The 13313-nt window shown below is 51.4% G+C and overlaps 5 protein-coding genes across 5 annotated transcripts; 1 reads left to right on the top strand and 4 right to left on the bottom strand.

Moving 5' to 3' along the window:
* Positions 1-383: 383 nt before the first annotated feature.
* On the bottom strand, positions 384-2063 carry ACLA_074210 (cytochrome P450; the record flags this gene model as incomplete). The annotated part of the gene is made up of 3 exons (XM_001275809.1): positions 384-834; positions 895-1701; positions 1762-2063. The coding sequence occupies 3 exons, from the start codon at positions 2061-2063 to the stop codon at positions 384-386; spliced, it is 1560 nt and encodes a 519-aa protein (XP_001275810.1).
* Positions 2064-3078: 1015 nt separating this feature from the next.
* ACLA_074200 (DNA cross-link repair protein PSO2) lies at positions 3079-5683 on the bottom strand (the record flags this gene model as incomplete). Its single annotated transcript, XM_001275808.1, has 2 exons — positions 3079-4665; positions 4727-5683. 2 exons carry the CDS (start codon positions 5681-5683, stop codon positions 3079-3081), a joined length of 2544 nt encoding a protein of 847 aa, XP_001275809.1.
* A 737-nt stretch (positions 5684-6420) lies between these two features.
* On the bottom strand, positions 6421-6922 carry ACLA_074190 (Sm-like protein LSM2; the record flags this gene model as incomplete). The annotated part of the gene is made up of 3 exons (XM_001275807.1): positions 6421-6452; positions 6586-6836; positions 6909-6922. The coding sequence occupies 3 exons, from the start codon at positions 6920-6922 to the stop codon at positions 6421-6423; spliced, it is 297 nt and encodes a 98-aa protein (XP_001275808.1).
* A 790-nt stretch (positions 6923-7712) lies between these two features.
* Positions 7713-10643, bottom strand: ACLA_074180 (uncharacterized protein; the record flags this gene model as incomplete). The annotated part of the gene is made up of 1 exon (XM_001275806.1): positions 7713-10643. One exon carries the CDS (start codon positions 10641-10643, stop codon positions 7713-7715), a length of 2931 nt encoding a protein of 976 aa, XP_001275807.1.
* Positions 10644-12073: 1430 nt separating this feature from the next.
* Positions 12074-12990, top strand: ACLA_074170 (ribulose-phosphate 3-epimerase RPE1; the record flags this gene model as incomplete). The annotated part of the gene is made up of 3 exons (XM_001275805.1): positions 12074-12316; positions 12412-12663; positions 12733-12990. The coding sequence occupies 3 exons, from the start codon at positions 12074-12076 to the stop codon at positions 12988-12990; spliced, it is 753 nt and encodes a 250-aa protein (XP_001275806.1).
* Positions 12991-13313: the final 323 nt, after the last annotated feature.

Genomic DNA, 13313 nt, shown 5'->3' with positions numbered 1-13313 from the left:
GAAATACTTGTGAGTTGTAAGCTAGTTAGTTCTCGAGTAACACCAAGGGCTTCCTGAGAAGCAAAATTTATGAATCTGCGCAGCAGTAATTCAAGAGTCAACCCTGAAACAGACAAGATGAAAGCAAGACTGAAACGGATAGCTTCGTAACCCGCCGAATTGTGTCGGGGATACAGCGTAGATGCATGATCATACCGAACTTGAGATGCGAAATAGGGAGATACAAAAAGAGAAAGGAAACAGCTTTTCTATAGAATTAGTTCATTGCGTCATAAACCGTTCCCTCCCAAAGGGCTCAGCTCAGCTTCCTTTTCCAAGAAATTTGCTTGATTGATGAAAAAAATGAGAGAGCATGCTGTACCAGCGCCGCTGCCGAGAGTCGCTTATACAGACGCATGGGCGGCACGTCTCTTCATACCGACGATCAAGCCAAGAGGTTTGCGCAGGAAACCTTCGCGGGTCTCCATGGGGCCGTCCTGCTGCATCTCGAACTCGAAGAGGCGGAAGACGGTAGCTGTCATGACGAGGAGTTCCATCTCGGCGACGTTGCGGCCGACGCAGGCGCGGGGACCGGTGCTGAAGGGGATGAAGGCGGCCTTCTGGCGGGGGGTAAGGCGGGCTGGATCCCAGCGCTCGGGGACAAATTGCTCGGCGTCGGGGCCCCAGATCTCACGGGAGCGGTGGATGGTGTAGCTAGGGACAGAGACGACGTCGCCGGGGTAGAAGACGTGGCCGGAGATGGTGACGGGGGGGTTACCGGGGGGGATTTCGCGGGGAAGACCCATGGAGGAGGTGCTATGGATACGCATGGTTTCCCAGATGACCCATTGAAGACTAAAAAAGTATTTGTTAGTTTGATGGTGTGGAAAGAAGAGATGGGTAAAAGGCACATACTAAGGAATCTCCTTGACCATGGAATGAGTGGGGACATCGACGTCGGCGGGGATAGCCTCATCCAGGACCTTCTGCAACTTGGTGATGACACCGGGGGTTTGCATGCACCAGTACAGGATCGCGCAGGCAGTGTTGGAGGTGGTGTCAGAGCCGGCGATGAGCTGAGTGAGAGCCTCGGCGGTGAGCTCCTCGCGACCGAGCTTGTTGCCGTTGCTGTCCTTGCCTTCCATCAGACGGGACAGGAGATCGACACGGGTGTTGTTGGCCATGACTTCGGGCTTGAGGCGCTCATTGACACGGGCGACAGCAATACCAGCCAGGTTCTCGACGGCTTGGAGACCATCCTTGAAGAAGCGATCGGGGATCCACTTGGCATAGGGAATGAGACGGGGGAAGCAGCCGAGAGCAGCGGAAACCTCCCCACGGCGGTTGAGAACCTCGATAGCCTCAACATAGGTGGGAGGGGAGTCAGGAGTCTTGCGCATCTCAGCGAAATCCTTGCCCTTCTCAAGCATGCCGAAGGGAGCACCGAAGGCGAGATCGCCAATGATGTCGAAAGCCAGAAAGTTGAACCAGTTGAGCGCGTCGATGGTGGCATAGCCGCTCCGGGGGTTGCCGTTGAGCTTGGAGAGCTTGGTCCATTGCTTAACGAATAGTTCGATGTTGTGGTGGATGTACTGCTCGAACTGGCCGATCGACTTCGTGCTAAAAGTGTGGGAGACGGTCTTACGCTTGCGGGTGTGTTCAGCACGATCGCGAGTGTTGAAGAGACCGCGGCGGATAGAGACAAAAGCATCGTAGAAATCGCTGGCGGAAGGATGATTAGTGCTAGAACACATTGGCTATCTCTCGCAAGTGAGGACCTACGCCTTGAGGAAACCGTTTCCGTGCCCATAGACGGCCTGGATGGCACCATCGTCGGCAATAGAGATGTGTCCGGGAGCAATGCGAACTAGCTTGCCATGCTTCTTGTGGGCCTCGTCGACCTTGAGGAAGCGATGACCCTGACGGGCCTGCAGAAGAAGCCACAGGTTGCTGAAGGCCGCGAAGCCGGGAGATGGGATATCATGCAGATGCCATGTTTGCAGATAGGGGATGATATAGTAGGCGGTAAGCAGACCCAGCAGGACATAGCCTGTGTTTTGTGGGGTGAGGATCTCGGTGATCATAATGCCAGTGGGTCGATCTTATGCCAGATCTATAGTCAAATCCTCTACTATCTTAGCAAACGGTCAAACTAGAAAACTCAATAAGGTGGCACAGGTCACAGCAGTACAACCCTATCACAGCCCGTTAAGGCTGGCAGGGCCACACAAACACCGTTGTGGTCTGGGGTAGATGTAGGCTAAGACGAACCTTGTTGGTTACTGGTAACTGATTAGGTGGTCGGCGGATAAAGACTTTGGCGCACGAAAAAGAATCGTAAGATTCCCAAGTCGAGATGGGAGAATATGGGTAATAGAAAGGGTCCAGCAGTGGAAAGAAAACCAACCCCCTCGATAGATAATACTCAGAAAGACGTCGAAGTGATCGAACGATGACAATGTTCCAACTATTTAGTCCATAGTCTTGTCTATGGGAGCTCACACAAACAAAGCGTGCTTATAGGCCTGCAGCCATCCGGTCTCTTTATGAACTGGAGCACCAGCTGCGGTCCCCGAGGCTATCGCGCTGACGGAACTGGGGATCGGGAGTCTGGGGTTGGAAATTAGCCAGCTGCCAGCCGATTTGCGAGCCCGACATTCCTTATTACCCTCGCTCTCCACGGCTCGGTTATCGCGGAGTATTGTGCGCCACCATCTCGTACCAGGGTTGGCTTTTTGAGAAGTCAATCATCAGCAAATCATTAATCAGTCAATCATGACTCAAGGTTCCCAAATCCATACCTGGAGATTGTATTATTGTGCCCTATTTCTTGTAGTTAAATTGTAATGCCGGCTGTGCGATAGAGTTGTTGTGGGGAGTGCAAGAAGTTCCAGAGGCGATGTCTCGTGATGGATGCCTGAGTGCCTGAGTTGATGCCTGGATGCCTCACACACCGGAAGGGAGACTTACGATGGTTGGGGATAAATATATAGGCTTCACTTATAATCCAAGGCCATAATAACGTGTATCTACATCTTTCTATATCTAGGTTCAAAGAATAGTATGTGCAATCCTCTGGCATCTCGACAATGTACACTGTTACCATCGGTCGCCTTCGACACGATACAAACCACTCTTCCTCTTTTCTGCGTCCCACCGGTCGATCCATGCCTTCATACGCTCCCGACTCTTCCGGCTACCCACGTTCACGGTCGGGATTACCCGTCCTATCCGTAGAGCACAGCAAAACATCGTCAGCTCTCGAAATGAGCTGTGTTCGCTGTACGGCACCCCATAACACGCGCTTTCCCGGGTACTGCCTCGTTGAGGGACCAAGTCGCGTGACGAAAATGGCGTCTTCCAATGCGGCGAGTGTAACACTGTAGAGACAGGCGGATTGTCCAGCATTCGACCTGCCGGCGGGCGATAAGTCCACCCAGTCGGGCGGAACCCCACGACGCGTGAGAAATGTGGTTTCATCGAATCCAAGTAGTCGGCCAGCGTTTCGGCTCGGATTTCAAACAGCGTCTGCATATGCACCTGCGCCTCAGTTGGGTCGTCGGTGAGCAGCGCTGACAAGTCCGCATCCTCCAGGCAAGCACACACCCGTTTCTTTGCCGGCGTAGCGTAAATTTTGCTTTTCAGAGCACGCGCAATCCCCAAGCAGATCCGCTCTTTGCCGATGCTATAGGTGCCGATAACTACAAGCAAACGCCCCTGTGGCCGGGAAGACGGATTTTGGGCGGGGCGGGATCCGCTCACTGCCGAGAAGAACTTGTTCATCACATTTCCTGCACCGGTGCTCCCTTTTTGCCAGAGACTTTGGCCTACGCCTTCCTCAGGATTCTGATCAAGACTGACACAGAGACTTGCGCATGCCTCGATCACGTCCTCTTGGCTAGGAAAGGCATACTTGGGGCTCATGTATGTTGTGTCGAGGTAACAGACATCGATCTTCTGTTGACGACGCTCGCCCGTAATAGGATCATCTATATCAGGTCGCAGCAGGGAATGTTGCACGTGAGTGGGCGACGCTCGAAAGTCACCACAATGCAATATTCGTTGCACTCTGGCGGAAGATCCGGATCCAATTGACTTTTCAAAGAGGAAGATAGCGCTTCCAGGGCAGTGATTGGCCTCAATCATGGTTACCTGAACATCATTGGTTCCGGGAACCTCTGTCTTCTTCTCGAATTCCAGATCCACAAGCCATCTTCCGTTTACCTTAAGTTGCTGACGCACTAGATTGGCCGTCGCTCGGCTGCAGTAGATAGGACCATGGCGCCAAGATGCTGTTAGACCAATATAATGGTCACTGTGATAGTGGCTGAGGAAGTAGGCATTGCAGCCTTCGACTGCACCGTAACGGAAGGCATCCACACAAATAGAAAATCCAGGGATAATTTTATAAAAAGGGCAGGTCCGCTGGTAAGCTTGTTTCCCCCGAGATGCGACCTCGCCTGCTGCAGCTGTCGCCCATGCAGCATCCTCAGCATTACCGGCCATTATTTTTGAAAAGGCCGATTTGGATTTGGAGGGACCGGATGAATATGGATCACGTTGTGCAGGTCGTGGTATGGCAGCACGATCGATCCGCGTCAGGGGTGGTGTCGTGGCGTCCAACTGATTCTCTGGCACGGTAGTAGGCTTCCCATCTAGACAGTCGTTGACATGGACCATGATATCCTGTGGCTATTGTTGGTCTATGATCTCCTCTCGAAAGCATGGTCAGATTAGGATGGCTTACGGCTTCATTCAAGCCCAAGAGACTCTTTTCGCAAATCGGACATGTCGGACCTTCGCCGTTGGGAGGTTCCTCACATGCATCAAGGGCAGGATAGTCGCTTATCAGACCTGGGCCCAAGCCCGGCTCCTCGTAGTTATCTTCGCCTCCGCCAAACGGATCCAGGGTATCTGCTTCGTCTAGAAAGTTGTCGTTTTCTATATCGTCAAAATCCGGAAACTCATCGACTTCTGCGTGGCTCGTGGCTTCTCTTACCAATGAGGGTGCGGTGATAGCGGTGGGTGGCTCTCTGAAGGCCGGCGCAGCGTCAACACTGGTCGGACTATCTCCTTTGCTTGTTTCGAACGCCTTGCGCTCGAGACCCGAAATTTCTTCATCCACCTCCTTAAAGGCACTCAGGTCATCTTCAGTATCCGACTCGTCGATAAAAGGACCGCTGATTTGTCGAGTCTTGGTAGATTTGGGCGAACGGGAACCGCTGGAAGCATTCAATTCTGTGTAACCCGTGTCGGCCGCTGGGGGCGAGTCTCTTCTCCGTCGTTTGACCGAATCTCCATTCTCATTATATCTTTCGACATCCGTTGGCAAGGATGCTCCCTCACCGTCGTCTTCCCAAATATCATCGGGTGTCCGGGATCTTGTCTCACGAGCTTCGGAAGTAAATGTATGATCTTTCGAAAGCTTGGAGCCATTTTTGTCTTCTAGAAATAGACTGCCAGCACCATTGCTCGCTTGGGAGCTATTTTGCCTGCTTAGGGAAAGAGGGCTATTACCGCTCCCGTTCGTTCGCTCAATTTTGGTGACAAACTGTGTGATTCGAGGTTGCCGAGAGGTGGCTTGCGGGGGACCGTCGGCCTTCTGAAAGAAGCTCAATAGGCTAGCATTGCGTTTGACCGGTGGCTTCTGTTTAGGCACTGGCGTCTTCGACGGTGTTCCCTTCCTCGTCTGGAAGCCTGCCATGGCTGAGGGGAGGGTATATTAAAAAAGAATCCGCGGAGACGGAGGGCTTGTAGGCCGCGGTCGTAGGATCTAGGAGTCGTGATTTGCTCGCACCCAATGCAAAGGCATGCCTTTGTGTTCACATGAGTTTCTAAAGAAGAAGCTGCATCGTTATCGTCGAAAGACAACGCAAAATTGCTTCGTCATGGGCAATTGGAATTGAGCTGGTGGTTGAAGCAACCGAAGTGAACGGCACACGCGGCGAATCCTGATTTTTGTGACGCGCGGTCACGTGCAGATACTACGTTTAATGACAGTTTGGAGACAATCCACGAAGAGCAAAAAGGGTCCAAGGACCACTCGCGAAATTGAAGTACGATGTGCGGTCATATTTGTCCTTCCATGTCCAGACAAGAATTTTGAAACATCAGACATGATATTCTCGACGCCCATAATGCCTAGGAACAAAAGGAGATCCGACTGTCGAATCGTGGATGAGGATACAAATCAGATGTATCCTTGCTAACGCTCGATAGGTAAGAATTTCCTAGGTGTTCTCGATGGATCTCTGAAAGATCCCCCCAAGGCGCCAAACTATTCGCTCCTAGGCGGCTCCATACCAACTTCATCATGGCTGGTATTGTACAATTCGTTTATGATACGCACATCGGCATCGCATCGTAAGGATCCTCATGCAAGAGCAATCGAGTATTATGTATCGTCATAGATGAGAAATGAAAATGAAGACAGTAAGGGTATCACCGGGCTTTTCCAGCTTGGTTCGCAGCCTCTGTTGAACAAGCACTTGTTAGCAATTGTAGGGTCAATCGCAGGTACAAGATGACAAGAGCGCCGAGAGAAATGTATGCCCGTTTCAAGCAGTCGATGAGCCCGTGCGACTGATGCATAGCCCAAAAACGTACCTCTCCTTGTAGCATCCTCCAAAAGACCAACATCAACCTCTGATCGGGGAAGCATGACATATCGCACAACGCTACCACGGATGAACATGTTCTTCACAGACGACAGATGGGGGTATTTATCCAGATCAAGGACATCGACATCATCGAGTTTGATGTTGAGATATTGATCGACGGATTTCAACGTTCCGCGAATGCGAATGTCATTCTTGAGCTCGATCGTCACAGTTTGGTTCGTAAGGGTCTTAAAGAAGCTAGAACAGAGACAGGTCAATCATCGTTGCCGCAGGTATGGTATCTAGTAGCACCGGTTTCAAGTGACGCACCTGAAGAAAAGCATCGTTGCGAAGAAGTTATGTCGGAGGGGTTGTTAAGAAATGGTGTCGAGGCGCCCTCGCGTGGTCGTTCGATTTTTTTCTCAATAATTGACAAATCGCCTGCCTTCCTTGTTTATCACAACGGATATTCCTTCAATTAAGAGACAGGTTGGAGACGAAGTTTGGTCGCCGAAGTTAATACAAAGCGATCTTCGAGTCGCATATTGCGTTGGAGACTTGGAGCAAACAGCACAAAGTCACGTGCTTGCACATCGAGTGGTCTCTCGTCCTTCATTTGAGGAACTTCTCCCAGTCATTTCATAATATGGTATTGTATGTTAGTAGATTGACGGTTTCACATTTACGAATTTTGATAGCTCAGTTTAATCAAGGTATAAGCCTTGTACAGCGTCGAAGTTGACGTTCAGTTCTATCTCGGAGCTATCTATCTACGTAAGTACAACTACCGCATCAGATATCGATCCTCAAGTCCCACTTTCTGGCAGACATCAATTCGAAATTGAAGTTTATATATGAAGGATAGAGACTTCCAGACCCTTTGTATCTCATAATGTAAATATAACTACTACTACTACTAGAATCAATGGGCAGGATTTTTATGTGTATATCGAGGACAAGTCCGCTCCAGTAATTATTATTTCTCCCCAACGGGATATGCTCATCGATCATTAGTACATTAAGGGTCGCCACCAGGGCGATACAGGGTATCAACGAGAACCAAAAGGTTCCAACAGCAGTGAAACAATATTAAAATGAGTGTATGCCCGAGAAACCAGCTCCCGAAGCCAAAGATCAAGCGAAAGTATTGTTGCGTTCCACAGCCTTGGGCAATCTTTTGCCTCTCGGCTTCATTGCCCACCCAGACAAGCAGGTCCAGCCTGCGCCATTTTTGCGTCCTTCATCGAAAACACTGCCGATGCCCTCAAGCAAGCGGTATTGTTCCCGTCCCATTTCAACCTGCAACTTAAGAAGCCATTGTTCCCACATCCAGCCTCCCAGAAGCCCAGTCACACTGGCGATATCAGCTGTGCTACCCACGGGACCATGGACTGCCTCGCAGTCTTCGATCAGGCTCTTAACCCGAGGATCCGGGGTTTCCCTGAGCATCTCGGCCTTCACAGGCTCCACGCCCATCGGGAGAAACATCCATGCTCTTTTAACGCCCACGAAGCCTCCTTTGAGCAAGCGCGGCATGAAGCTCTTCGTTGGCAGCGGATCGTATCCTCTTGTCTTGAGATTGAAGGCGAATTCGATGGAGGCAGCAGAGGCGTAGGGTCCTGCGCGCGAGATCTCGGCATCCATCACGAAGAATTCAAGATAGCCTCCGGGCTTAAGACAACGGCGGCACTCTTGCAAGCATAGATCGTACTCATCCTGATTTTCACCAACAGGCCGCTCGTTTTTCAACAGGGCAGGAAGGGAGCGGGCTGAGATCAAGTCGAACTTGTTGTCAGCGAATGGCAATTTCCATAGCTGTGAGACAGGAACCTGTCGATGATTCGAAGGACCCTTGATGCCTTGATTCACTGCTTGATGTTCAGTGAAGACTGTGTAGACTGTGGCATTTGGGTAGTCATGTGCCAGCTGCCATGCCCACTCGCATGAAGCATGTCCTCCCAAGTCCAAGATCCTCACGCGGCGTCCTTTCGCTTTTGGCGAGTTAGTTGGCGCAGCTGCCATGGAAAGACGCTTTCTCGCGGGGCTAGTAACCAGACAGCCGCCATTAAGGTATCGAAGAGCGTCCATGGCCCACATAGGTGCCCGGATCTGAGAGAGAACCAATTGCTCCTTCTCAAGAATAGAGAACTGAGCCTTCTCTGCCAAGACCGAAGTGAGCACAGAGTTGCGCGGAGCTTGTGAGAATGGACCTTTGTAAGGTGGCCGCTCTGGGCGAACAAGCTCGTAATTGCCCGACAGACAATTAGCGTGCATGCCGGCCAAGCCCAGCCGGATTGACTGCACAGCGTCAAAGCGCGTGTTGCGATGAATGAAACTGTCTCGACTATCGGAACGTCCGCGCACTGATTGGAAGCCTCGCCAGTAGATTGAATCCCGACTCGCCAGTGCAGAGGGTGGTCTGGGGGCACCGGGAACTGTTTCAGCAAAACGGACGTTTTTCCTAGGACCCATTTCTGGTGAACCCTGCTCAGTGTCATCAAGCACAGCTTCGACGTCACTGTCTGCTTCATCCTCCATGTTCACAGGATTGGTCTCACGGAGAGCGGCAAGATATGATTCTTGCGCTGCTAACCAGACACTTGTCCGGTCCAGGCTCGCCACTGCCTTCTTCTTCAGCTCTTCTTCGTAATTTTCGTCGTGATCCTGATTCTCACACCAAGTCGCAGGCCTCGAGATCTCGTACACTCCTTCAGGGCCAGGACTCACGGGGCTGCCCCGGTACTCAAAAGGTACAGATGACTCCTCGGGCGGAATTTTGATGGCAGTGAGTGGCCCTTCAGGGGCATAGACTGCCGTCAGCTGCTCCTCTGTAAGCGGCTCAGGGCATTCAATTATTTGCTCGACGATTTCTCTATTATCTCGACTGAACGGTAGGTTATAAAACCCCTCAGCAATGGCAGACGAAGGTGGCTTAGCTGTGCGGGGGAAAGACCAGGTATGGCGAGCCCGAGGACCAAGCGAAGCGAAGAATCCGCCAGGGGATGGTATGCTGAGGCCACTGAAACTGTACCCAGAGAGGGCCGATGCTGGAGTCGCGTCATCAGCACTGCGAGGACGCTGAACCGGCACCTCAAGCTGCCACATCTCGTCATTCTGGTCGGTTGTTTCCGACCATGGCTCGGGCGTCGAATTCAAGGGGATATGCCTCAAGATTGCAAGAGCATCTTCAGGCAGGAAAACCCCGTCATCCGACGGCAATGAAGGTTGACCCGGAATAGAGGGGAAGTTGCCAAGGACGTGTCGCCAATCCTCGTCCGTTGTTTCAAAGGCAATCTCAATGCTTTGCATGTCGGTTTCGCCAATCTCCACAGCTGGAAGATCCGCAGGTTGACTGCCCACCTCATCTGGCCGCACATGGAAGTCTTGCGCGTCCCAATCAATGTCGGGAAGGGACTGCATATCAGGAGTTGCTGGTTCACTACTCGAGGAAATTTGATCCGATGAGACGCTTCCATCTAGAGAGGGAGGAGCGTTGAGGGCTGGCACGCAGCGTGCAAGTTTTGACAAAGCAGCTGGGGAGACAGGTATCTTCGGTGGCGGAGTGGGAGGGATGGGAGAGCTCTTAGGGGCATTGTGGAGAGATGGCCATGTGTTTGAAGAGGGTATCGTCAGGCTGGGGTAGCGATTGCGACTGGCAGGCGACATCAGCGAGTTCCTCGTCATAGGAGTCGTCAGGCTCGTTGGTCGAGAACTGGAGAATGACGTGCACTCGTCACTGAAGTCAGAGTCGTCGTCCGTGACATCATACAGATCATCCAAGTTTTGCATCTGTCGCTGCCATTCTGTATCCGAGCAAGACGAGACTGTCCCTGCAGATATGGGCGATCGAAGACGATTTAACCTTGAGGCAAACGACTCAGAAAGGCCGCTGGTCTGGAGCTTAAGCCGCGGAGTTGGAGTAGTTGGCTCAACCCTCCCGGTATGATGGTCGAGCTTTTCCGAATATTGGCCCTCGCGTACGTCTTCGACTATAGTGTCAAGTGGTGTTCCTCTGCCTTGCCGTGGGGGTGGACATCTTGTCGAAGCTCGAATGGAATCGGCCATGTCGTACAGTTTGATGTTCCAACAATCTTTCCGGTGATCCGTCTATTAATTCGTTCTTTCAAAGATCCTGGTTCAAAAATTCACGGGGCCCTGTAAGAATAGACAAAATAAACAATTTCTCAAGAGTATCTCAATGTGACCGACACCGATCAACGGGTCAGCCAGTATCAGCAACTCAGAGGAGGATAATAACGAATGAAAGGCTAGCTTCCAGAGCTTAGAAATGAAATGACTAAACAAAAAAGCAGATGAAGATTAGGTGTAGAACATCTCTCGGTGCGTAGCGAGCGATCCTGATAAATAGGAACCGTGAACCGACAAGTAGGTGGGGAGATCGGAGGGAGGATCTCATCGTCACCCGCACCAGCAGTCATCCGTGCAGAAACTAATGCAGCATTGCGCACGATGCGTCAGGGGACCCCTGAAAATGGCTTGTTGAATGTGTGCCCATTGGAGATGAGGTGTCAGGCGCGTCGCCGACGATGACTGCCTCGAACTGGTCTAGCGAACCACAAACGACCTCAGACTGAGTCGACATAGAAGAAACCAATCAGAAGATGTGTGACAGCCTAAACCTGCAATCAAGCGCCCACAATGAACATGTAGCTTGTTCAATGTGATAAAGACCCCTGATTGGAAGGCTGCAAGCGCTCAGTGGCTATGTTTAGAAAGCTTCGGATAGACAACGGGCCTGGAGATGGCAGGTCTCAGTGACTGATAAAAATCTCTGATCACTTGTCCATCTCTGGTTTCCCTCAGCAGAAGTATTTCATCCATATTAATTCCGTACCCTCAGCCATAATTAGCCACTGAACGGCGCCAAAGTATGCAATCTCTTCAGTGGACGGAAAGGGAGAAGATCCGCGACACCTGGCATTCGGCCATGGCACCAAAGAAAAGTCGACCACGGATGTTATCAAGCGGATGAACTAAGCATCGATGTTGCAACACTGCATTTGAGATGTACCAAACACAGATGAGAGCGTGGCATGGTGGATCGATGGCGGGGAGGTTGGTGTTCTGCGACTCCCTTTTGCAAGCATATGGAGTTGCCATGATTCAGGCTCCCAGGCTCTAAGGCATCAAAGTATCAAGGCATTAAGGCTCAAGAGTCAAGAGTCAAGACCCCCACGCTCTACCCCACCATTTCACGTGGAAGCTCCGACCCTAGCCCTTATCACCTGTAATCATCGGACTGACGTCGACCGGCGGTGATATCAAAGGCTTGCTGGCCCAAGTTATTTTTATCCTTGTTTATGAACTGCATCTAGCAGGAAGCTTCTTGATCGTGTATTCGGAAGAGCCTGTCATTTTTACGATTAAAGTCTTACTGCCTTCCTTTTAATTGGATCCTGACCATTCTTGCTCTCAATTCTCCTCCTGTATAGATCCCTCCATCCCCTTCACTTACTCTGAATCAATCATCCAACATGGCCCCTCCCGCTATCATAGCCCCCTCAATCTTGAGCGCAGACTTCGCTGTGCTAGGCAATGAATGCTCGACGAAGATCGCCCAGGGCGCCGACTGGCTGCACGTCGATATCATGGATGGCCATTTCGTCCCCAACATCACCTTCGGAGCTCCCGTCGTCACCAAAATCCGCTCCCACGTGGAACGGCCGACCCAACCACACGGAAAGGGCACCTTTGACTGCCACATGATGATCATGGAGGTAAGCTCCCCCTCTCCTACATCCCTGTCTCCTTGCACGAGCCGGACTTTCCGGCCTTGAAAGAGCCATTCAATGCTAACTCAGCTCAATGACAGCCTCATAAATGGGTCAAGGAGTTCAAATCCGCCGGTTGCGATCTGTACTGTTTCCACTACGAGGCCGCCGTGTCGTCGGTCGCTGCCACGACGCCCGAAGACAAGGAGACGACCCGCCGTACGAGCCCCAAGGAGCTCATCCGCTATATCCACGAGGAGGGAATGCAGGCGGGTATCGCCATCAAGCCGGATACCCCCGTCGATGTGCTCTGGGACATTTTGGAGAACAAGGATGAGAAGGAGCGGCCTGATGTGGGGATTACCCATTCTCTGAACTCATTAGAAATCAAGGGTTTCTTGTAAGCTGACATTTGGTTGCAGATGGTGCTCGTCATGACGGTACACCCTGGCTTCGGCGGCCAGAAGTTCATGGCCTCCGAGCTTCCCAAAGTGAAGGCTCTGCGGGAACGATACCCAGATCTGAACATCGAGGTGGATGGCGGTTTGGGATTGGGAACTATTGACCAGGCTGCTGATGCAGGTGCCAATGTCATCGTCGCTGGTTCGGCGGTGTTTGGCGCGCAAGACCCTGCTGATGTTATCGCGAAGCTCCGGGAGGCTGTAGAGAAACGCCGCTAAATATAGATAGACGTATGAGAGTTAATATATACCACCCGTAGCCTACGCTCTTCGTTCAATGGCTTCCGTGTTCTTTGCCGTTGAATATTCGCCTCATATATTGGAAGAATTTACATTAGTAGACAAGCACGATAGATTGGTTAATGACAATGACAGCCCACTAAATTAATGCTACGATAACAGCATAGAACGACTGAGAGTAAAGCATGGGGAATGCGAGGCATAGACAGCGAAAAAGAAATGCAACTTGGTATCATACACGAAGGAAATCCGTCACAGGAGAGAATCCCGAGTAACGCTGAGTCCTGCTCTTCATCGATGGC

The sequence above is a fragment of the Aspergillus clavatus genome, genomic scaffold (assembly GCF_000002715.2).
Source record: "Aspergillus clavatus NRRL 1 1099423829791 genomic scaffold, whole genome shotgun sequence".
Classification (NCBI taxonomy): domain Eukaryota; kingdom Fungi; phylum Ascomycota; class Eurotiomycetes; order Eurotiales; family Aspergillaceae; genus Aspergillus; species Aspergillus clavatus.
Note: the sequence above shows the minus strand (reverse complement) of the source record. Positions and strands in the feature narration are given on the sequence as shown.